The 25392-nt window shown below is 46.9% G+C and overlaps 5 protein-coding genes across 5 annotated transcripts; 2 read left to right on the forward strand and 3 right to left on the reverse strand.

Moving 5' to 3' along the window:
- Positions 1-26: 26 nt before the first annotated feature.
- Positions 27-1895, forward strand: RhiXN_01196 (aldehyde dehydrogenase family protein; the record flags this gene model as incomplete). Its single annotated transcript, XM_043321015.1, has 9 exons — positions 27-145; positions 201-335; positions 438-583; positions 679-852; positions 906-1030; positions 1054-1121; positions 1178-1346; positions 1395-1792; positions 1844-1895. 9 exons carry the CDS (start codon positions 27-29, stop codon positions 1893-1895), a joined length of 1386 nt encoding a protein of 461 aa, XP_043180027.1.
- A 3945-nt stretch (positions 1896-5840) lies between these two features.
- Positions 5841-8252, reverse strand: RhiXN_01197 (uncharacterized protein; the record flags this gene model as incomplete). Its single annotated transcript, XM_043321016.1, has 12 exons — positions 5841-5921; positions 5986-6125; positions 6212-6371; positions 6425-6623; positions 6680-6786; positions 6836-6920; positions 6970-7213; positions 7265-7379; positions 7432-7739; positions 7791-7929; positions 8007-8086; positions 8147-8252. 12 exons carry the CDS (start codon positions 8250-8252, stop codon positions 5841-5843), a joined length of 1764 nt encoding a protein of 587 aa, XP_043180028.1.
- A 400-nt stretch (positions 8253-8652) lies between these two features.
- RhiXN_01198 (Trp-Asp repeats containing protein) lies at positions 8653-11399 on the reverse strand (the record flags this gene model as incomplete). The annotated part of the gene is made up of 9 exons (XM_043321017.1): positions 8653-8790; positions 8847-9202; positions 9284-9399; positions 9465-9589; positions 9689-10257; positions 10405-10482; positions 10533-10656; positions 10714-11234; positions 11294-11399. 9 exons carry the CDS (start codon positions 11397-11399, stop codon positions 8653-8655), a joined length of 2133 nt encoding a protein of 710 aa, XP_043180029.1.
- Positions 11400-11516: 117 nt separating this feature from the next.
- RhiXN_01199 (uncharacterized protein) lies at positions 11517-12449 on the forward strand (the record flags this gene model as incomplete). The annotated part of the gene is made up of 3 exons (XM_043321018.1): positions 11517-11574; positions 11607-11612; positions 11674-12449. The coding sequence occupies 3 exons, from the start codon at positions 11517-11519 to the stop codon at positions 12447-12449; spliced, it is 840 nt and encodes a 279-aa protein (XP_043180030.1).
- Positions 12450-13718: 1269 nt separating this feature from the next.
- RhiXN_01200 (ribosome assembly protein 4) lies at positions 13719-19660 on the reverse strand (the record flags this gene model as incomplete). The annotated part of the gene is made up of 8 exons (XM_043321019.1): positions 13719-13784; positions 13832-14002; positions 14069-15973; positions 16027-17550; positions 17606-17629; positions 17702-17840; positions 17893-18276; positions 19611-19660. 8 exons carry the CDS (start codon positions 19658-19660, stop codon positions 13719-13721), a joined length of 4263 nt encoding a protein of 1420 aa, XP_043180031.1.
- Positions 19661-25392: the final 5732 nt, after the last annotated feature.

The raw sequence follows: 25392 nt of genomic DNA on the forward strand, positions 1-25392 counted from the left end.
TAGTATTGGTGCTCGTACTTTATACTATGCCGTCCTTTTTCGAGTACAATTTTCAGGCCGAAGGCCACTCAATCAAAACCAAATTCTCAACCGGTCTCTTTATCAACGGCAAGTTCGTCAATGGTAGCAACAACACCACTATTGAGTACGTGGATCCGTAGCTCGGCGCATTTAACTGTAATGTAATATTGTAAACGTAGCGTTATTAATCCAACGACTGGAAAACTCATCAATAAAGTCAGCGAGGGCACCGAGAAGGATGTCGACCGTGCAGTCCAGGCAGCCCAAAAGGCATATGATACGACCTGGGGCCTGAATGTATGTGGCGTCCAACGGTGAGTGGTCCTGTTACGCAATTGTGACGAATGAAGATCATCCGAGAGGTCCACGTGGTTATACCCAATTGGGAACTAATTACTGATTTGGCCTGAGATCAGCGGGAAGATATTAATTCGTATCGCCGAACTTATCGAGCGTGATATTGACGAAATTGCTGCAGTCGAGGCTCTTGACAACGGCAAGGCTTTCACCATCGCCAAAGGCTTCGATGCTTCCGAGGCTGCTGCCTGCTTCCGCTACTACGGTGGATGGGCTGACAAGCACCATGGAAAGGTTGCTGAGATCGATGATAGCCGCCTGGCATATACTCGCCATGAGCCGATCGGAGTTGTTGGACAGATCATTCCATGGAACTTCCCGCTGCTGATGTTTGCATGGAAGCTTGCACCGGCTTGGCGACCGGTAACACGATCATCATCAAGCCATCTGAGTTCACACCTCTGTCTGCTCTTCGTGTCGCTGCGCTGTTCGAAGAGGCTGGTCTTCCAGCCGGCGTTGTCAATGTCGTTAATGGTAAGCGCGATAATTCTGTTTTATCCTGATGGGATTCATATAGCGGAGTATAGGATATGGCCAAACTGTTGGCGCGGCTATCTCCTCGCACATGAAGATCGAAAAGGTTGCCTTCACTGGCTCCACCGCTGTTGGCCGTACCATCATGAAGGCTGCAGCAGCAAGCAACCTGAAGAATGTGACACTGAGCTCGGCGGGAAGAGCCCGAACATCATCTTCAACGATGCTGACCTCGAGGCCGCCGTTCGTTGGGCTGCGTTTGGTATCTTGTAAGTCACCCGATAATCTCCGTAGCGTAACAAATTCAATACTAGCCATTATTCAGCTTCAACCACGGGCAATGCTGTTGTGCCGGCTCTCGCGTCTTTGTTCAGTCTGGGGTGTACGATAGATTTGTTGAACTTTTCACTGCGCACGTCCAGAAACTCAAGGTTGGCGATCCGTTCAAGTCGGAGACCTTCCAAGGGCCTCAAGTTTCGCAAATTCAATTTGACGTAGGTAGCATATATGTCCACCCTCTATAATTAGCTAACGTTCTTTAGCGCATTATGGGTTACATCGAGTCTGGAAAGTCCCAGGGCGCAACTGTTGCAATCGGTGGTGAACGCATCGGCAGCGAGGGCTACTTCATCCAGCCCACCGTCTTCACCGACGTCAAGCCCGACATGAAGATCATCCAGGAGGAGATCTTTGGCCCCGTCGTAGCGATCGCCAAGTTCGAGGATGAGGCGGACATCATCCGTCAGGCAAACGACTCGATCTATGGTCTTGCTGCTGCGGTGTTCTCTCGCGATATCTCCCGCGCATTGAATGTTGCACACAAGCTGCACGCAGGCACAGTGTGGGTGAACTGCTACAATAAACTGAACAACCAGATGCCGTTTGGAGGGTTCAAGCAGAGTGGCATCGGACGTGAGCTCGGTGAATATGCTCTATCCAAGTAAGTATTTTCAACCATTGTGCGTCGAACATTTGGCTCAAGTGCCCGTAGCTACACCAACATCAAGGCCGTGCATGTGAACCTGACTGAACCTCCGCCTTAAATTGTTGGACTGTAACAAAAGTGTATTTTATGTTGGAGTAGTTCATGTAAGATAGTTGGCGTGGTTGAAAATAAAGGAAGATTCATTCATTGCCTATGAACCGCTCGCGTAGAAAGGCCTTTGCAACACCTAGGCTGCATTTCGTACGAAAACTTAATTTTCAGCCCTAGAGACACCTGGTGAGCGAGATCGAGCGAGCAAAATTGGAATATATTTACGTTTCAGGCCCACACTCACGTATGTATAGTTTAACATGTTCAAAGTACTCTCGTCCTGGCTCTGGGCACGTTTGATTATTGACAATCAAGTCGTCACGACATTCAATTTATTACACGGACATGCGAACGAGGCAAACACCGTGGGGCTACATGTAAAATGTCAAAATCACGATTCCAGTCCGCCCGAGAGCCAAAAGCTGTAGGGGCCCAGTCCGTATCTTCAAGTATCTTGAAGTGGCTGAGTCAGCCTTTCGGCACGTCCGAGAACCGGTAGGTGTCGAAGAAGGTGGGGCCGCACAGCGGCCAAAGAGTAGGGCTCTGTGAAAGGGTAGGAGGGATAGGGGAAGGGTGGGTAGAGCGGCGGGAGAGGGTGAGGCCAAGCCCTCAACCCACCAAGTCTGTCACGTGAGGAGAAATTGGGTGGTAGTTCATATGTATAAGTTGACTGACCGAATATGGGGGGCCAGACATATCATACGGTCGCCGCTTTCTTTATTTTTCTCCCACCCAGCCAGCCTACAATAAAACGATAGCAAAAATAAAAGAAAAAAAAAAGAGACATGTCGAAATCGCAAGCATATATTGTGTCGTGATTGTATGCGGCTTTAAGTGATGTGATTTTATTCGGGTCTAGCAAACACGCATACATTGTCCTGCAAGAGCTACTAATCCTAATGGAGTATAACCGTGCGATGGTCCTGTGAAATTTTTAACCTGCATCTCAGGGCTTCGTCCGCCGTACTGCTACATACCAACTGTAGTCCGGTACCAGGCATCGCCGTCCCCCAATCATCCACACAATTGAGTTGAACATTCGCAACCGTGTAAAAATGACGATGAGAGTATTGAGTATGTCAATCAGGGGTAAATATAGAGTGAGAGCTGTTTCTGTAAAAACAATCCGGAAAAGCCTCGAGGCAATGATACCCAACGGCGCTGGTTTAATATCTTCCGCTGAATGCAGATGGTGTGAGAAGGTATCTCGGGGTGCTGACAAGCGGTCAGAGTCCCGGCGAAGCTCAGGGAAGTGCGGTATTTGACAGCTCATACGCCACAATACAATTGCTTAGTTCCGTCACTGTTCCGTCAGGCCCCCAGTAGCTCTAGGAAAGTCCCTCCCCCGTTTACTAGTAATTTTTTACTTTACGTTACCAAAAAAGGAAGAACTGAATTGAATCCTCATTTTACAGACGGAGGGACTTCCCACATGTTTCTGGGGCCTGTTCCGTCCCACTAATTGACCGAGGGAGGGTCTGTATCTTGGTCTGAATTCTATGGAGCCAGACAGATCTTTTTATGCTTATGGGGAAGCGTTGAGAAGTTTCCAGCTGAGAGCATACTGCTGGGGAAGGACGATTTTCCTACGAGCCCCCAAGGGCCTAGTGAAATTTATCATTTGAACTGTGATGAAGGCCTTGTTATCGAAACAATTGTACTCGGGTGTAATAAAAAGCTCCGGTCAATATGATTTATTCAGAGTTCCTTAACAGAGGTATGAACAAAGTTCAAACTTATTCTCTACCTGCTCTTCCGCGTCAGCCATGGGACCCAGACTGGTGAAGGTTGGGGGAACCCCCGCGACTGCGAAGCAGCGAGGGTGTACCGAAAGCGCCCGACCCCGAGTCTGGCTCGTGAGTGAGTGGCTCAAACCAGCTCTCATGACCTTACGGGATGGTGGGTGAGACAAAAACGACACGCAAAGGCGTGCCACGACACTCGGTGTGTACGAGACCGGACGGTGGAGGAGGTCGGAGGCAGGTCGACACGGCATGAAGCGGTAGTCACCTGACTCGCCGCATGCGCTTTCGGCTAAGTCTCTGTTTTGCGACGAAGCCTGCGGAGACGCAAAACATCCAAACGCTATTATGAAGTCGGTAATTTCTTAATTCTCCGGAGGATTATTTGGATACATGTATTTATCGTGTAAGAATACAACATTCGCAAAGCCGTACTGCATCAATGATACAACCGATCTCGTCTCGGCTAGGGCTTGACTGATGGCAGACCCATTGGTTACGGGATCGTGTATTATATGTTGAATGGGGCATACCATGACGGTATAGTCTTATAGATATCGCTGCAATAGTTATCCTCGGCCAGAACAATGTAGTCCGTTAAGAGCTTGAGGCAGCCACTCCATGGCTGAAACCTAGGCTAATTCATGATCCGAGCGGCGAAGGTCGCTACCTCCTTGAGGTGCCTAGATAACCAGACAAATAAAATTAGGTGAAAGCAGCTCTTTTGAATAAGAAGTGGATCACAAGCCCTCTGTTTGATCGCACAGCATATGATCCAGCCGGGATCTAAGCTTTCAATTGGAATTAATTTATGGTAGTACGGCCAAGCTAGTGGTACCTACTCTGCGAGGCCGCGTACCCATGGCACACCCCATGGTCTAACGTGATCGGATAGGTGTTCATATTGGTACATGAATATCCTAAATACTCAGGTGGACCATATCGCAACACTAATACCACAGGGTACCTACTACCTTCATCTCCAAAGCTCAATCGTGCTTTTAAATTCCCTCCTTGTATGCGCCTTCCATCCGCCATAAATTCTCACCTATTTGACTACAAATTATGAACTTTCCTCATTCTTGCGACTGTTGGATTGAGCGCTCCAACAGAACATGTGATCCATCAATCCTGCTCCCAAGTCCAGCTCGTTCACGTTGCTGGAACCGGCGAGAGAGATTTAGGAATAGTTGGCACACCGCCCGCCGAATCTCTTGCGCCCGAAATTCCTGGGTAAGTTGCCTTATGCGCTCCATGTATGCGGCGACCTGATTAATTTGTCAATAGAGCCACAAGCTACCCAATTCCTGTATAATACCGTGGCAGAGTACGTAAAAACCGTGCGAGCTGGTGCAAGTACGACAGCCAAATACCTTGCCGATCAATCAGCCCGTCGTCGCAACCAAAAGTTTATCCCGAGTAGATACTCCAAAGGTGCAATGGTTGTACGTAGTACGTATCAGCATTTATCCTGTAGTATTATCTGGATATTTTCCACATACGAAACTTGATCATACCATCAAATCAAAGTTTATCGCCATCCTTGTGTTTGGTGACCCGCTTAGGAGTCAGCGCACCGCATCGTGGCCTATTAACTCGTCGTCCGTCAATCTAAGTCCGCGTGCGGGGAGTACTGGAGCCCAGAATGTGGTTAGCGTCTGTAACAGCGGAGATATGTTTTGCAGTCCGCCCGGGAGCATTGGCCTCCATCTAGCATACCCTAGGGACGGAAGGTGAGCCCCAAACAATGGTTGAAATAACCAATGCTCATTAAATAACATAACATTGATACTAATGTGAAATTCGCCAAAGCAAGAGTTTAGTGGGGGCAAGATTACTGCTTGTAGCTCTCTGTACAACTTTGAGGATACAGTACATGTCATGTGACTTTGGAAATTTGTACTTCTTTCGATAGTATCCTGGCACAAATAGTTATTGACTCATGTTCATAAACGATCATGTTTCCCTGCTGAGAGCCTGCTGAGAAATATCATTGATTACCAAGATACAATTATTGTGTGGTTATTCCATGAAAGGCACACAGTAGACAATCGTTGGTAGTGGCTAACACGGAAGTCGCCAAGCAACAGCAGGTCATATAAAGCCTTGAAGCGTGTCCCGAGAAGGTAATTCATTTATATAAGTACATACTATTTTACATTCAAAACATCCATGCCTACGACTCCAATAACAAGGCTCTGAAACATAGCTCAACCAGTCATGTTTCCTCCACTAGGTAGAGGATCCACAGGCTCTGGCATAATCGTTACAGGCCCGCTCTTCTGTACCCCCTAAAAATCCAAAGTAACCCATATGTAAGCATTCGAACCTAATACAAGGGGCAAAAATACGCACATTCTCAATCCATTCTATTCTCGCGCAAAGCTCGGTCCCGCCGGCTTGAATTGCTAACCAAAATTCAAGGACTTCGTATGTCCCATCTGCACCTACCTTGCGAATAAGTGCGTCTCGCATCCCAGCAAGATTGGCTTCGACTGTGCAGAGTTTTCGAAGCCCGGATTAATGTTTCCTAGATAACGTGTTAGTGGGTGAACAGAGAGGAAATAAAATTTGGGGTTACCGTCTTTATCTTCGATCCACCCTGGGTTCGTTCCCGGTTGTCCATAATATACCCAGATCTCATCTGTATATTTTTCCAAGTCCGAATAGGAGCTTCTTCCAGGCTTATAAGACTTGAGAAATTTCCTTCGGGCGGATTCTTGTGCGCTCAGCGTTACGCCCTAGCAATTCATGAGAGGCAGTTAAATCAAAAGGAAAAAAAAAACAGGCGTACCTCGGCAACAATCTCACTCCACTTTCCTGTAACTCCCTGATACCCCCCATTTCCTCGTGAGAACTTTCGTCCCAAATGGTCAGGGTTGAGAGGATCGTATCGCGTTCGGACAGTTGTGCCATACGATGTTCGCGTAACTCGACCTACGACTGAGAGTTTGGCTGCCCAAATGACCGAGCCGTCTGCGGCGGCTTTGGACCTATGATCCGGTGGGTATTATAGCAACAACGGAATTTGGATGAGACATGAACTTACGTCGAATCATCTACGATCGCAACCCGACACCCGTCCTTTGAGAATTCTTGGTTAAGTCGACGCCGGAGGTACTTGCTTTCTCCAAACCCGCCAACTAGAAGAAGATGCTGCCGCCAAAGATTAGAGTTAGAGTATTCTGGAGGGATGGCACCAAACCTTGGGAGAGAGTCCTTGCATCTGCTGTTTGAGACTTGTGATTGTGCTTGAAACCACTCCCTCAAAAAAGGTCTCAATAATCGAGCTTAAATACTATAAGCGCGCGTTCTCGAGTGAAAGGACTAATAGCTCACCCTTTCAAAGACATTCGACCTCTCTTAATCCCAATCGTTTCCTTTGAGAACCTCGAGTCATTGAAATTGATGTAATGCGCACCATCAGCGGAGCCGAATTCTTGTTTAGCTCCCGCTTCAAAGTCCCGCAATCCATTTCCCAAGTATTCACGTATGTCCTCTTCGTCAAGGTGTGCAACGGATAATAGTTTGGTCAGGTATTTCTCGCACTCGATATCAACGAATACCCCTCCCGCTTGTATACCTATATGCCGTATTATTTTCAGCATTCCTGTGACGGATATTCGGAGCTTACAAGCAGAGGCTTTCCTCTCTCGCAATTCCAGCATCGGGGATGTGCTCTCTACTACGTATGCTGTAGTATCCACCGTCGACCCACCAGCATCACACACAATCAAATCTGTATGTGGCTACAAACAAACACATCAGCAACCCGCCCTTGTCCGCCTGGATACAACTCACCTCGAGCGCTGATTCCATATTGCTATTGAACATGCAAAAATGCACGCTGGCTTCTCCTTCGGTCACGAAGGTAACCTGGTAGTTCTTGTACTCGGGCCCAACATCCATTAGGGCCTGCCTCATAAAGTTTTGTTCGCGGGTTGCCCAGCCGTTTGGATGTGCCATCACGATCAAAATGTTCGAAGCGCATGTTTTCCATATTTGAGGGCCATCGATGATGTGTTCTTCGAAAAAGGTACGGGTGTGGCGGAGGAGGTAGCCGAGAAAGTCGGTGTACACTTTGGAGAGGGAGACGCCAAAGGGAAGTGCTATGGACAATGTAAGTGGGAGTATGGGGTGATAGAGCTAAATATACCTACGGTAGAGGGTCAACCTGTCTTGCGACCTCATTGATTGGGGATGTAAATGCAACTTGAAGTATTTGGCCAACGACCATCCTTCCTCTTCAGCTTGGTCTCGTTTCTCTAGCGTAACGGCCTCGGCGCCAAAGCATTGTGGCTATAGATAATGGTCAATCCAAGCCAAAATGAACAGAAATATGATCAACTTGCCTCGTTATCCTTGTCGTAGTAAACGAGGGTTGGTATCTTGCTATGATCCTTGTGCGCTTCCTGACCGGGCCACTTGGTCACTCTTCGAACAACCTGGCGATCCCCTGCCACGGATCGACCATAAATCATGCTCTACACGCCCAAAGCAAATAAATTCAACTCACCTTGATACAAATAAGCAAACGACACGGCGCTATGCGTTGTTCCCAAGTCAATTCCCAATATAATCTTGGATTCCCCCTTCCAAGGTTCGTCGGAAAAGCTCTTCATTTGGAGTGGCGGAGAGTATGGTTGAGCAAATGACCTTGGGGTCAGAATCAAGTTGACCACAAGAAACGTGGTGAGTGGCTAAGAATGTGTGGCTGTCCGATGACATCGGGCAGATGTTAGGTAAGCCGGTCCCAGATATGTTGCCACCGTCTGGCGCTTGAAGTTCCAGCATTACATTAGGTCGGCGGCACAATTGTCATGTTCTAACCTGGACACAGCTCGGATAAAACAGGTTCGCTTCTATCCAAAGTTATATATCCAAAACCACATATCATTGCCATGTCATAAGAAACACATTGAATGGGGGGACAATGGGGGTAGCATGTGACCTATAGCATATGTAAACGTATATTTTTATCCTTTCATCTTGCTCAAATGTTAGTTTCATAAACAGCCCCATCTATAACGCCCAGATTTTGACTGTCGCATCTCTCCCTCCAGAAACGAGGTAACGATCAATGTACCGCAGCCGTTCGATAGCACCATAGTGGCCGTTGACCGTGAGCGTGGTGTACTGCTGGCTAATACGGTTGAATATCTATCCAAGGAGACGTCATATCAAATGGTCAAGGTATGATGATAACAAGAACCCACCTCGACGCCGTTATCCGAAGCAGCAACAATCTTCCTCGAATCAAACTGAACATCTCCTATTCCGCCTCCGACAACGGGGGACGCTGTCCCGCCCATCGCTGCCAAACTTGTACTCGAGCCCCTTCCAACATGAGAAGAGTACTCACTCAAGCCGGCACTCAGGCCAAATTCGTTCTGGGCCGCGAGACGAGACGAGCCGAATCGGAGGAGCTCCACAGTACGGCCCCCGGAGCGGAGGTCCCACAAGCGGACGGTACCGTCTCGAGCAGAGGACACAACATGAATTTCGTCAAATTGGATAGCGGTGATAGGTGCCGTGTGGCCTAGAAGTGTTCGGTGCGATTGGCCGGTACGCACTGGGGTTACCGGGTTTACGTCGGAGAGAAGGTGTTATGGATGTTCAGTATATGCAGAGGTAGAGAGGGCAAAAGACTCACTGTCCCACATTCGGACCGCACCGTCTGCGCTGCCACTCACGAGTGCATATCCCCAGAACTGCAGTCCACCCACAAACCTATCCTCGCCTTCGGGGAAATTCGCAGAGAAGTCGTATCTGTCGGAACCAAGGAAGCACATGAGCAGGAGATTAGATGCACGGTGAAATAACCAACTACTCACGGCTGATCAACATATTCGGAGGAGTCACCGGGATGAGACATGGCCCAAAGGAGATCCATCGTAAGTACGCATTGGCCAGTGGTCACATCCCACTGCCTGATTGTTTTGTCGGCGGCGCCCGTGACCTGGTAATAAGAACCCAGTCAACAATTCATTCGCACAAACTCGGGAAATAAGGTTTGGATAGAGATCAAAATATGAACAAACGAGTCAAGCCAGCTCACCATGCAAGCATCCTCGAAATACAACGAAGTAACGGCCTTGGAATGGCCTTCGAGTACTTTAATACATCCAGTATCTGGTCCCTCACCACTCCCTTCGCTCGTACTCTCCCGCTCCAGGTGCACAAAGTCTTCTTCCTCCCGTGACTTGGCATTCTTGCCATTGCCCACGAAAGAACCAGCAGGGTCATCATCGTCGGGTACTTTACTCAAGTCCCATACTCGTACGACACCGTCCGCACCGCCTGTAACGCAAGCTTGTCCCTGGACCTGCAACGCCCGCACAACTCCTGCTCCCCGTAATCTCCCGATCGGGGTTCCCGCGCACAGATCCCACATTCGAGGGTCGGGATCCGAGGGGGTCACATGTGTCGATGACTGGGATGTTGCGGACGATGTAAAGGGGAAGGTGGTGCTCGATTGGGTGGGCGCCTGAGGGAAATAGGATGCAGTGACGAGCAGGCCATAGGGCTCGGTAAAATCGAGAGCAGCGATAGGGCCACTAGTCGTCAGGGTCATAAACGCAATATTCGGAGGGAGATCATCATGCTCCGAAGGCAAAAAGGCGGGACCTAGCGGAAGTTAGATAAATTAGATTTGAATATGGATTAAAATGGAAATAATGTGTGAAATGAAACTTGCATGGCCTGACAGGCGTGGAGCGGCAGGAGCATGATCTTCGGCAATTGTATGTATTGCGAGACAAACTTTTGGCGTACCTTTACGTCTACGTGAAGTACCGACGTCTGAGGGTGTTGCTGAGCCTTCAAGGTATTGTAGCTCTTGGACGGCCGACACTACGTAAAATGTAAGCACACAAACGACACAAGTTGGGATCAGGTCGTACACTCTTCTTCGAGTTCGAGCTCGTTTTCGTGGAGACGCAAGAGGTCTTGTTCGAGATTATTGCGAATGACGTCGAGAGCCGCAATTTTAGCTGTGATTTCGGCGATTTCGTTATTGATGAGGCTCTGAGTTATAGAGTTCAGGATGACACAGTATCTATGATCAGACAGCAATCGACTCACTCTGCGGACATGGATATTCTCTCTGTCCTGGATAATCTCACGTTTCTGGCGTGCGAGCTCTTCGGGTGTGAGTTTGACTGATGAAGACAGAGAGTGCCTGTGTCGGCCCGACTTCTTCGCAGCAGGAGACTCTTCTGGATCGCCTTCCGTAAGCATACCCCGAGCGGCAAGGGCCTTGCTCCTCAAGCCCAAGTGGGGGAGGTCTACATTTCTGGCCTTGCGTCTCCGAGACCGGCTTGCGTCCACACTATTCACCGTCGCAGAAAACCCTCGCATAAAACTTACTGAGCTCTCGGTCTCAGTAGCTGGAGTATCGGGAATAGGTTCGAGCAACAGGGCATCTGTTGCTTCCCTAATAGACAAGTCTCGTGCAGTCGAGCGGCGGCCTAGGGAAATACGCAGTGGAACTCGACCAATAGTCGCGAAGTCTAATACTGAAGAAGGCGGATTTTCGATTGATCCGGTGGCTGCCGCACTCGCTGCCGCTGCCATCCGTCTTGGAGTCATCATAGAGGGGGCCACTGCACATACACACATAAAAAGTCAGCATTAAATAAATATATAATATACCCCAACTAACATCCTGAGAGTATACGGTTGGATGCCTGGGAGCCATCCTCGCTCGAGAATGGCGCAAGGAGCGCAGACGTCGCCGTGCCCAGCCGCGAGCGGGCGTCGGTCGACATGATGAGGAGGCCAGTCACGTGTATCCTCCCGGCGCCTACCAGCTCCAATTTATCCCGGTCATCCTGATTGGACCCTTGAGCCTTCACGTGACCAGCCACCGTGATGTGGTGCACACGATGGTACTTGCCTCTCCTGTTGCTCCCGTTCCCAACCGCGCCTCCTTTTTTCCTCCTGGTGCTCGTATTTTCTCTCACGTTGCATGCTAGACCATGGTATGATGGCAATTTTACGAGGTAGACACGTACTGATGAGCTGGCAGTTTGTACTGTATAGTTCTCCTCGTTGCACTCTTCACTTCTTCCTGTTACTGGGCTCCCACACCGCTTGACATTCCCTCCTACGCACTCGAGAGCATATACCCATCACTCACGACTTCTCGGCCTACGATCGATCTGCAATCTCTTCTCAATGCATCCCAGCCAGCGCCTACATCATCCGATGCTGCCCTTACTCCGCGAGTGACGTATTCTGCTCGGCTTGAAAGACCTAAACGATGTTGGTGCTCTCCTCAAAATATATTCGAACCGTTTAATACGACAAGGTGGGAACAACGAGCTAGCGTATTGGTATTTGTGAAGCAAGGGCTTTGGGACTGGCTGGTCGAGCAAGAGGAATCAGACCAGACGAAGAATACAACCACATCCCACCAAACCACCAGCTCGGAGCAAATCGATGGGTCTTCCACTCCTACCGTATCTCCGACCTCGGCCACTACAACCCCGACGTCGTGGCGCACGAAATGGAACGCACTGAGCTCTTATTTTTCGTCTCGTTCTGCCGAACAAAAGAGCGATCCTACACCTAAAGCTAAACCGGACAGCAAGATCAAACAGCCTGTACGCGCGCCGTTGGAAGTTCCTAAACCCAAGCATACGCCTACTGCGACTGCGATCCCTACAGCTACTCCTACCGAAACAGCGCCGGCCCGGACTTTGGCTTCGGTCAGCCCAGACAAGGGACAGGAAAACCTTGCTTGGTGGCAGAAGCAGTATGACTTACGACCATATGGAGGTGGAGTAGTTGTGGACTTCAAATGGGGCCGAGTTTAGGCATTTGGAATACGTGGGCCAACATTGTATGTTGTGGGGATACACAATAATTTTATTCGTGTACTATCAATCTCGTTTATCGCCCTTGCAACGGTTACCAGACTGAACAGTGGTATAAATTGCGCGGCACTTATGTAATAACTGAGCCATCTGCTGCCTGTGTGCGATGACCAGTCATGTAAAAATTACAATATAAGGAAGAATGACAAGTACCAGCGCATATCATATGTAAAAAAGAACTCCGCTTCTGAATGCGGAGCTTGGCTTTGGGATGATATAATAAACTCCAGTGCACGGGTGTGAACCACCTGGCTTGCCTAAGGTTAAATGCATAGCTTGCCCCGGACCACATAATTGGTTAAAGAGCAAAAAAGAGTATTTCATACCAAAGGCAAGCGTTAAAAAGGCTAACAAGGCATGTTAACGGCTGACCTTAGAATCTTGTAGGATATAATTCCACTTATCGCCGAAAAGCCAGCTCAAGAAGATATAGTAACGATAACTTGAAACATTGGTAATTCAACCCAAAATAATGAAGGTTAGAAGAAGGCCTCACACTAGAGTGTCGCTTTCTGGAGCCCTATTAATTGTAAATTTTTTTGTCTACAGGCGCCTTGGTATTCATGGATTCTACTTTCTTAGAAGTACACCCACAGAGGCCCCTTTTGCATTATGATTACATATTCAACCAAAATCAACCCTGAAGTTCAAATTTTACGTTGAGAATAGCTATTCCAAGACTTTCCAAGGCACTCTACTTCCAAAAGGGACAAGCTAATACCGGGCACTCAATTGACACTGGTACACACGCATGCACACATACATACACACAAAGCCATACAACTGGAAGGGATTGACATAGGTGGCAGGGTTAGCTTAAACACATGTCACCAAATCCTGTTGGTTCTTGTTGAGTCCGAAATGGATGAAAACAAAGCTCTAAATTCGAGGCGTATGGAGGGCATGGGTATTTCAGTTTCCTAATCTGTGGAATGATACTCAACATTCCTAACGAATATACCGATGCTAATCGCACTTACGAACCGGATCATGATTTCGAATGTTAATCAGCATTGTGGTAATTTCCGTGCCGATATATAGCACTTGTTCCATTCGTTTCCGAAATAGAATTTACGTATACTCCGTGACCCACCCCCTTTGTTCAATGTTTCAAAAAGCACGTATACCGACGCCCGATATTTTGGAGGGACCCAAAACAAGATCCCCGCATTCGAACTGGTAACCCACCCATCGGATTGTAAGGTCCCATTAAAGAGCGGAGACTGGCCGACGTTTGATAACAGTATACGCTCCGATATCCCTTGACCACCAACCCTAATAACGGGTCGTCTGTATGGTAGGGAGGACCTCTCGCTTTTCACATTGAGCGCCGAGCAGGGGATTAGACCCAACCGCTTCCTCCCCCACGCCCCATCTGATAGCTCGTTAAAGGGTCCGGCAATAACAGCGCCTTTGGCAGTATCCCATACAATGATAGCTTTTCCAAGAGAGCTTGAAACAAGTTTTGTGCCATCGGGCGAGAAAGAGACGGCCTATACCGGGCTCTTATGCTTCCGACAAGTTATATGCGTTCCATCAACAAGGTTCCATAAGCGAACAGTATAATCTCTTGCACCTGAAGCAATCTGCTGTGCGTTGGGGGAGAATATTGCTGTCAAGACTCCGTCTGTGTGCCCTTCGAGCAAAGAACTATGTGTGGAAACAAAGGCCGAGTTCCAAATCCGAATACTACGGTCATCCGAGCCCGAGACAAGCATGGTACCATCGGGTGAGAAGCTGACAGATTTGACACGATCACTGTGCCCTATAAACGGACCTAAAAGCATATCGTGAAGTGATATATCCCAAATAGAGATGTTGCGATGATTACCAATGCCACCGAGGGCAACGCGAGTACCGTCAGGAGAAATAGCAACCAACCACATGGTTGACTCCTTAAATTCGCTTCTTCCTGTTGAGAGCCTCTCTCTTGAATATGCTGAGTTGGTGGAATCGTGGTTCTCGATAGGGATGTCGTCATCAGAAAGTGACAATGTAGTAGAAATAGCAGAGATAGTGGGCTGACTGTCAAGGGAGGCCTGAAGGCGAAATACATGGCTGACCTCCCCCTTAAATGGACCAGCAACAATGACCCCGCTTACTTGGTCCCATATATGAACAGTGTTATTGTTGGGACCCAAGGCAAGGCGCGTATCGGAGGCCGGGAACGCTACTGCCCAGGTTGTATCGAGACGTCCTTGGAATGGACCCTGGATAAGTTTCCCAGTTTTCAAGTCCCACGCATAGGTCATGCGTCGATTTGACGAGTTTGAAATAATAGCATCTCCATCAGACGAAAAGCACACACCCGTTGAGCTGCGGTCATCACAGGGCGAACTCCCAGCGCGGGAAGGCACGTCACTATTGGCGTCAATCGTAAGGAGATAAAGAGCCGAGAGAATGTGTATACCCTTCGGCGTCAGCATTATTGAGCATCTTCTATCCTCAGGTGTTGGAGGATCAGAAAGAAAGACTTTGTTGACAGTATCCCAGACACGAATAACATTGCCTTGACACCCACAGTACACATAGTTGCCGTTGAGGGAGTACTTGACAGACAGTATTCCACCTGAGCCTTTTTGGGGCTCCAGTTGGTTAGCAACTACACTACCACAGGCAATATTCCATATGCAAATGGACCCGTCACTCGATCCGGAGACTAGGAATGCACCATCAGGCGAAAAGCCAATTGAATAGATGGCGTCTGTATGCCCCTCGAGAGGTCCTAAGATGAGGCTCCCTAATGTGGTGTTCCAAATGCAGACGCTACAGTCGTCTGAGCATGAGGCGACTTTGGTTCCGTCTGGGGAGAATTTGACTGATCGAATCACACCGGAATGCCGCTGGAGTGGTCCAGCAACAAGACGCTGTTCAACAAAGTTCCAAATGCGGATAGTGCAGTCGGCTGAACCTGATGCAAGTAGAATGCCATCGGGTGAAAAATCTAGTGCCCACACCTTGTCTTCGTGTCCTTCCAATGAGCCGAATGTATCGATTACGTCTCCGTCAAAATAATGACTGAGCCAGATGGAACCATCATTTGTGCCTGTCGCAATATATTTTTGATCGAGAGAAAATTGAACCGCTCCCAAACCCCTAGCACGTCCAATTAATGAACGAGTTAGCTGATGTCCCAGTGTCGTGGAGCGAGTGTCCCAGAGTTCAAGGAAGCCATCGGCAGAGCCGGTAGCAACGCAATCGCCATTGGGGGACAATGCGGTGCAGCTAGGTGGGTGGTATAGTATCAAGTCCGCAACAAGACTTTGACTGTCTATATACCCCCAGATATCAATAAGCCCTGTGAACTTGTTTTGGTACCATGGCCGCAAGCGCCTCGAGGAAAATGGAAGTGCAGAGATATAGATATGTGGGGTCGAAAGCGAGACAGTGGATGTAAAGAACTGAAGCACGAAAACGACAGTATCGTGTATAAATAACGTGAGGTCCTCAAATGCGTCACTCGACTTCAGAATGTGAGCCATCACAACTTGAGCTGGTTACGTTCAACGCCACTTACCGCAATCCACCTCTGCACATCAGTGATGGAACGGATGCCAAATATTCTATATTCCTTCAGGTTCAGTACCTCCATCCAGAACAGTAACCTTCGAGTGAGGAATTCATGAAGAACGGTACATAGGTGATTGGAAATCGGCACCAAACAAAGATGGTTAGCCCAATGCTGGCAAGAATATGTGAGAGAGGCTGATATGTTGGACTCGATCCGTTGCTCTAGGTCCGCAACTGCACAATCGAAAATATATGACGATTGGAGCTCGCATATGTTAAACCGAAGTTGCTTTTCCATCAATTCGAAGCAAATGTGTGCCATCGCGATGTGTTGTTCCACTTTGTCACAGAAGAAGCGACCAGAACGCTCACGATGAAATAGATAATCAGAGAAGGATGCATGAAATACAAACACAAGTCCTGTATGCCTCGAAACGTGCAAGACAGAACGAAGGGGGTCCAACGCAACGAAAGCATAGCTAGAGTCATCCAGACCCGCGAGTGAGGCGAGTGTTTTGATTGTGACGGGCTCTTGAATGCAGGTTGCGGTTTTCAATAAAGCTTGTGTACGTGTGGCTTCTTCTGGTTCCAAACGTTTGTTTTCCAGAGCTGAAGTAAGTATTGTTGTATAGAGCTCATCGATTTCGCTGAACTTTTTGCTGGTGTACTTGGTTTCATTTAGTATGGTGAGTAGACGTTCGTTCGAATAAACGCCCGCTTCGTCGGACCTGATGTATCGAACCGCCGTAGCGGCATAAACAAAGAGATTGTTTGCCAATTCGGCGAGCTGGTTAATTTGTTGCTGCGATGGTTTGATACACGCTAGCTCCTCATGTAAGTAGACTTCTAGGTCGCGTTTCACTAACGAGCTCTCGATTTCATGTAGATGCGATATATGAACGATGTCGTTGACTTGCGATGACATTAGCTGTATTCTGGACTCCGGTCGACTAGCCGCAAAGAACTTGATTGGAAGCTCGCACGCAGACCGGATGATCAAATCAAACAAAAGCCTAGTTGCCTTCAAATTGTCGCACTCATCCAGCGCATCGAGCACCACCACCGTATGCTTCGGTATCTTATCTTTCACTTGCAGGAGAGGTTCCCTAAGTAGCCGTTTAAACTGAGTTGTCATATTTCGAGATCCAAGATCAGGGTCTGCATCCAACACCAGACATAGCGCCGACTGGAACGCCGTAGAGTACCGCGCAAGCTGGTAGGCAATGCTAGGTATGATGCGGCTCGCATCCTTGCATGACGCGGCCGCTCGAGTGCAGAAGAAGCTGGCGCCAAGACGGCTATCGTCTTCGAGGAGCTTTGCCAGACTGTATGCAATGGTTGCCTTGCCCGTCCCAGCTATGCCGCTCATCAGGTAGACCGGCTTGTCATCAAGGCTGTCCGACCACTGGTACAAGTCGGCTAGTAGTGACTCTCGGGTGCCCTCGGTACACTGGCGCCGGCCAATCTCGTCGCCCAGGTTCGAGTCGCACCTTGCCTGCTTTGACGGGCTCAATGCTTCAAGGCGCGTGTTCTGAGTCATGATGAGCATCCTGGCAGCCATACACAAACAAGAAAACAAAACATACGGCTAGATGCTCGTTTGCAATACTCTAGGCATCCATACCGATCTCGATCTAAACAACTTTAGTCATGTCTCCTCGATGGTGTTAACGTACACTGACCTGCAGCCGGGAGAACAGCTCGGCGATCCTGCGATAGACTCGCACGAGGACCTCTTCATCTTTTGACGCGCGAAGGATTCGCCTTGTGCTGCCTCCATCTCGTATGTCACTAATCAAATGAACCTCTTTCTCAATCGCTCTGGTAGTGGGATAAATTTGGGCTATCGAATGCACAGACCCTTCATTCTCACCTCGAAACGGTAGAAATTACACCGAGCACCCTCGCAGACCTTGGGATGTTCAAGTGGTGCTTGAGAGAGGTGACTACACTCTCCAGCTCCAATGCTAAAGCCTCATACTCGTCTTCATGCGTAGATGCTTGCTGCTCGAAAATGAGATAATTATTAATTGTCTGATCGTCTATTGTGAAGCTTCGCACCTCGAATACTTCAAGGCATGTCGTCAGAGTACCAATAGCTGACTGGAGAGTTGGAAAGGAACTGGAGCTTATACGTAATCCTTGCAAAGCTGCTTCGAGCCCAGTCCACGCGCTGTTTTTCTTTATTCTTTTTGCACCACTAATTCCCTCGACTCTTTCATGCGAAGTCTGTTTGGTATTAGAAGTATTAGAGCTACTAGAAGGCGAAAAAGTCCCCACCTCATCCTCTGTTACAGCACTCAGTTTGCGGCGCTTTGGGGTGGGGCATTGGGAGGCATTGTATGGAAGAGTGTCAGTGGAGCACAATAGTATATGCGTTGGATGTTTATACCCCTACCTCTTGCCACTAGGCTGTGTGAAATGCTTCGACTTCTGATGGACTTGGAACAAGGAATAAGAATATATTGTGTCTTGGATGGTTAAGTCCTAAGAATGGTGATTGGATGAGCAGAGGAATTATGACAAACTCCAGAAGCCTGGCTATATCTCACGGGGCCAACTAACAAGGTACGGGCCAAGGGCAGATAATTGCTGCATTGGTCCCAATGATGGGTACTGTAAGCAAGAATCACAGCCATATTCCCTTTTTTGGATTTAATTCTATCTCTTGGAGCCTAAGCTGTGCAAAATGTTAACACAGCATTTGTTGTATGCCAACTGTAAGGTTGGGTACACGCTGGTGGGCAGGCACTTAAGGCTGTACTACACAGGGCAAATCTAACTAAGGCTATACTACTGGGCTGTGTAAGGCGGTGTGGAGGGCTCTAACTACAATGGAGGTGGGCCTTAGGCTGGTGAGGGTGGTTCTATGTAAGGTCTCTACTTATTGGATGTATATATGTGACTTGGTTGGCAACAGCATTGCCTAAATGACAAGTTGTAACACACACTCAGTATTGATGTTAAGAGTAAAGACAGGGGGGAGTGGGGAGAGGTCCTGGGACCTTATAAGGTGCCTGGGTCAATACATGTGTAAACAGAAGAAACCAAATGAACATATATAGTTAGTAATCAGCCTGAACAGAGCACTGGGTACAAGTGTAACACTAAGAGGGGTAATGGTGTATTGTAAGGGTAATGCATACACCAGAGCTAGACCTACAGTGATTGCGTAACCCTTACATTCTACTACTGTACTACTGACTGTCAGAGTCTGACTAATGAAGAATGGGATATATGCCTAAAGAGGCAGTGCTGGCTTTGGGGATAAGCAGAAGACTGCAGCCAACACTTTAGAGAGAGAGATTACTTGCCAAATATGGCACAAGACCCCTTAGAGTAGAGCAGGAGAGTGGGGAGGGTAGTCAGTAGATTGACAGGAGGTCAAGTTCTGGTCTGAATGCCTGAACTCTCCCTTCATTATATACATCATACAGAACAAGGGAACTGTAAAGTACAAAGGAGAACAATGGAAGACATACTACAAAGGTATGGGTAACTAAGAGAACAATAGAACAATGCAACTAAGGACATATGGTAACTAAGTAGCCAGAGGACAAAGCTAACAGGCTAAACAAAGGGACCATTCACATTCCATGTTGATTGCTCTGCCAGGGGAGTCCTGCATGGCCTGTGGTCATGTTGGGAACATCCCCTGGTCCATATAATTTGTAAATTTTAGATAAAAAGATAATAGAATAATAGGGTATCTGTGTTCATGCCTCTTGGGTCATGACACTGACTACTGGTGAGTGAAGGTCTCTAGTAGACCAAACTACTTAGCTGATACTACTGGACCTGTCTGGATGTGAGACAAGGTAAAATCAACTTGGGGTCTCCAAGCAATTTTCCTGCTGTATATATATCAAAGGTAACTAGGTACATGTGGTCTGTGCATGTGGGAAAGGAAGACTACATGTAAACTCTACAGGGGCCCCAAAAACCCAGGAGCACTCTGGAGTGCTCTGGTTTTGGGAACCTCCTTGTTAGGATCCAACAAATCCAGATTGCTTGGCAAGGACTTGAGAGCACTCCACAAGCCCTTCCAAGCGTCATACCAAACGCTCTGGAATGCTTGCTGACAATAGCAAGTCCTGGAGCGCTCCCAAGATTTTTGGGGCCCTGTAGAGAAATGAGAAGCATGCTGCAGGCTGCGCAGAAGTGTGGATTCATACTAAGCACCCTTGGCATGGCATCTTGGCCTAATAAGCGCCAAGATCATGTGATCAAAAAACAAAAGATAAAGGGTTTGTAAAAATATAGTAAAAATAATAGAAAAACTAGGAGGTTTTGATGGTATAATTTGTCAGGGTGTCACAGCATTTGTTGTACACCACTGTAAGGTGGGTACTTGCTAGTGGCAGGTGCTTAAGGCCATAACTAATACAAGGTAAATCATAACTGCTTATGTAACTAGGCTATACTACTAGATGCTTATGGTGTCCTACTGCTAACTACTGACAACAGTGGGGCCTTAGGCCTGGGAGGTGTGATGAGTGAATAAAGGGGTAAGTGACTGTACTACTGGGGGCTGGCTACTTAGCTGGCTTCTGATATCCTCCTCTAATGAATAAGAGACAAGGTAAAATTGACTTGGGGTCTCCAAGCAATTTTCCTGCTGTATATATAGACAAAAGGTAACTACGTACATGGTCTGTGCTTGTGTGAAAAGAACTCAGCAGAAACTGATTTTGTTGTAACACCAGGGGTTTGGTAATGGTGTATTAACACACCAATAACATGTCATTACACAAATACATGTGATACCACTGGTGTGATATACAATTATAACATCATGTAACACCAATTACACCATTACCAAACCCCTGATGTTACAACACCCCAATTACATGTAATCACATGTTATTCCACTCCACATATTTTGCTGAGAAGAGTCCATGTGAAATGAGAAGCATGCTCTGGGCTGCACAGAAGCATGGATTTCTCCTAAGCACCCTTGGCACAGCATCTTGGCACTTATTATGCCAAGATGCCACACCAAGATCACATGATTGAAAAACAAAAGATATTGAGTCCATAAAAATTAGTAAAAATATGAGAAAAATTGTCTGGTTCCAGTGGTAAATTCCAAGAGGGCATAACAGCATTGTTTCACAATTGCAACAAATGTCTGCCTCAAGAAGGTGCAGCACATCAACAGCCTCCAAGTTCTCTATGTGCCCATTGTCCCAGTGTGGTTATTTACCAGCACTGGGTTTTTAGGTCATATATCTGGTTGGGCAAGCCTCTCAATTTTCCTCCTCTTATTCTGCTTACGCACAGCTCTTTTTTGTGTCTCATTTTGTCCCTAAATTATTGTCTGGCTTCTCTCTTGCTGTCCTAGACGTCTTGAAGGACATCAAGGAGGTTGGCGCTTAAGGCTGCAGTGTACAAACAATGAGTTGCATAAGGCAATGGTGAACCTAACTATGGCAATGGCCAACTAACTATGGCAATGGCCAACTAACCTACAACAACAAGCATGCTTAAGGCAGCAGCAAATTATCTAAGTACAGTGACAAGGCTGCTGAGGGCAGTGAGCTAAGTAGTTCTAAGTAGTTACTGGGCTTAAGGCCCTTGTACAATGAGTAGATGTGACAAGAGGTAATTGACCTGGGTGTTACCATGGTTGGTTGGCCTCCTTATATATTACAAGAGAGGACTAATTACAAATATGTTATATGCAATACTGTATCAAATAAGAACCCTGCTCTGCAGTTGGTCTTACTCATGCATACATGTCACTGATGTGTCATGGTGATGTCATCAGGTGGAGGTGGCTACGTATGATGAGGTAAGCATGGATGGGGACATGGCTTGGCGCTTAGCATATGATATAAGTGCTGATGTCATGTGATCAAAAAAGTAGTCCAATTGCCTTTGTTTAAATTCAAGAAAATGGGAATAAATTCCCTGGTATTGAGTGTGTCTATGACACTTGCATTTTACTCTACAGGGCCCCAAAAATCTTGGGAGCACTCCAGGACTTGCTATTGTTGGCAAGCACTCTGGAGCATCTGGTATGATGCTTGGAAGTGCTTGTGGAGTGCTCTCAAGTGCTTGCCAAGCAGTCTGGATCCATTGGATGCTAACAAGGAGGTTCCCAAAACTGGACTGCTCTGGAGTGCTCCAGAGTTTTTGGGCCTCCCATAGAGTACCCCCTGGGGTTACTGTCCTAGACATCTGTAAGGACGTCAAGGTAGCTGGTGCTTATGGCCATGTGAGAATACAAGTAAACCACTTAAGGCAGCAGGGGATCTACCTACAACAACAAGACTACTAACTACAATGGCCAAGTGCTGTAAGGCAATGGCAGACTATGTAAGTACAGCAGTGGTGAAACTTAAGGCATGTATGGAATGTATCTACTTAGTGGACCTGGGTGTCCTAGACATCTGTAAGGATTTCAAGGGCGCAGGCGCTTGTGGCTGTGTGGAATACAAGTATGAACCGCTTAAGGTGATGGCTATCTACCCTACAACATCTAACTACCAACCTACAACAACCAAGGCCTTAAGGGCAATGGCAAGCTATGTAAGTACAGTGGGGGCAATGCTTAAGGCATTGTAACTAAGTGTTTGCTAGCTGTAAGGCCTTGTACAAATTATGGAACACAACAAGAGGTAATTGACCTGGGTGTTACCATGGTTAGTTGGCCTCCTTATATATTCTAAGAAACAGCTAATTACAAACATACTATATGCAAAACTATATTAAATAAGAACCCCTGCTCTGACTGCAATCTTACTCATGCATATGTGTCACTGATGTGTCATTGTTATGTATCACACAATATTGCATTCACAGCTCACCATCCACAATAATCTGCATATATCTGACTTTCTGATTTAATGGCCATTTGTCTCTTATTTTCCATTATTCCTGTCATTACTCTATGTAACGCTCATATTGACTGTATGTGTTACATATTGTTCAATAGAGCCCCTTCCGCTTGTTCTAATGCTGCCTGTCACATGCTTATACAATAAGATCTCATGGAGATATTAGCTTCACAAGATTCTATCTATGTGGCTCAAGTACCTTACTAAGCATTATATTTATATCTTTACATCTAGCTCATCACATGACTAGCTCTAACTTGGGAAATCAACCTTATTCCTAGCTTAGTTGAGTCATACCTCTCATGAGATTACTAAGATTTTCCTTATTTAGTAATTTCTAGTGGCACTGCAAATCCTGCTTATGAGTCATTCTGCTTGCCACCAGAATGACTCACACTAATGACTCACCCTAAGTGCTCATTGGCTGCCAAGCATTTCTTGATAGACTGAGTCATGTATTTAGATGTTTCTATTTTTAACTAATTGCAGTTCAACCCAAGAGCAGTCACATTCCATCCTAGTCATATCTGTGCCTTCCCACCCACCAATCAAAGTCTTAGGAAGCACAGTCCTAAGCAAGTCATACTCATACTCTGACTAGGTGAATGACTCAGTAACCTTGCCACTCTAGGGTATAAAAGGGGACTCTTGCATACCCTTGGAGGGTGTTACAACCTCCTAACATATACCATTAGAATTGCCTCATTTTTCTATTATTTTTACTATTTTTTACAGACCTGATAGCTATTGTTTTTTGATCACATGATCTCAGCACTTATCAAGCCAAGATGCTGCACCAAGATGCCATGCCAAGGGCGCTTAGGAGAAAACCACACTTCTACGCAGCCCACAGCATGCTTCCTTTTTCACATGTAGTCTTCTATTCACACACGCACAGACCACATGTATCTAGTCACCTTATCTATATATACAGCAGGGAAATTGCTTGGAGACACCAAGTTGATTTTACCTTGTCTCATATCCATTGAGGAGGATAAGCCCCAGCCAGCTAAGTAGCCAGCCCCCAGCAGTATAAAACACTTACCCCCTATTTTTACTCATCACACCTCCAGGGCTAAGCCCCCTTTGTCAACAGTAGATACAAGTAGAACACCTTAAGCATTATAAATATAGTAGTATAGAAAGTAGGATAGCCTTAGTCAGAAGTTTACCTTGTTTAGTACAGCCTTAAGCACCTGCCCACCAGTGTGTACCCAACCTTACAGTTGGCGTACAACAGAGGGCACCACCCACTTTACTCCACCTCACTGTTACTGTTGACTGTCACTCTTGGGTTTGGGCTTGCCCCCCTCAATTGTGTGATATATTGTGCCTCAAGATTTCAAATAACTTCAACTTGTATAAGTGGATCTCCCAAGTACCCATAGTGTGGAAAGGTAGTAGACCTGATACAGAGTTCTTAGGTTAAGTGAACAGAAGGCAATCATCCTTAAAGAAGGATATATACTAAGTAACCAGTTAGTTCCTGCAACTAGGAGTGAAACTTACATAACTATCTCTGCCAAAGGGAACCTGAGCCAGTACTCTTGCTCTTACAGAAATACTTACTAAGACACTTTACACTGAGAAAGGATATATGTGTAGTTGATTGTATTCAAGATAGCTAGACCCAGAGAACCCTAAAGAAGCTACTTCTTTACTTAGCTTGGAAATTGGGAAATCTTGCAACACAGACTCTGCTCAGCACCAGAGTCTCAACCTCTTTTCCCCCAATTTACAACAGTCATAGTGATGTCATCAGGTGGAGGTGGCTATGTGTGCTGAGTAAGTGCAGATGGGGACATGGCTTGGTGCTTAGTGTATGGTATGAGCACCAAAGTCACATGATTGAAAAACATGTCTGTTTGTCTTTGTTACACTCCCATAAAATATACCACTGGATTCTCCTATTTTTCTATTATTTTTAGTATTTTTTACGGACTTTGTATCTTTAGTTTTCTGATCACATGATCTTGGTGCTTAGGAGAAATCCATGCTTCTATCCAGCATGCATGTTGTAACCACACTGTAAGGTGGTTTACACACTGATGGGCAGGTGCTTATGGCTGTATGTAAACAGGAAGATCAACTATCTACAGCTAACTACTGTCCTGGACATGGTCACATGACCAGTACAAGTGGTTGCATGCTGGCCCAAGCCCAAATTTGGGGGGTAGCAGGTGTAATCATGGGTTGTCAGCAGAGGAATAATAGGGCTCTATGGCTTAGTGGTCAAGCTGGTTCAATTCCAGCTAGTTCTATTTTCCTCTGTTTATGACAACTACTGTATCTAATAGCGCTTAAGGCACTCTACTACTAGCTACTGTCAACAAGGGGGCCTTAGGCCTGGAGGTGTGGTAGGTCTGATAGAGGGGAGTGTAAGCGGTACTACTGATAATCCCTAGCTACTTAGCTAGGCTACTGGACCTGTCTGTGATGAAAGACAAGGTAAAACTGACTTGGGGTCTCCAAGCAATTTTCCTGCTGTATATATAGACAAAGATACTAGTTACATGTGGTCTGTGCATGTG

The sequence above is a fragment of the Rhizoctonia solani genome, chromosome 4 (genome assembly GCF_016906535.1).
Source record: "Rhizoctonia solani chromosome 4, complete sequence".
NCBI lineage: Eukaryota > Fungi > Basidiomycota > Agaricomycetes > Cantharellales > Ceratobasidiaceae > Rhizoctonia > Rhizoctonia solani.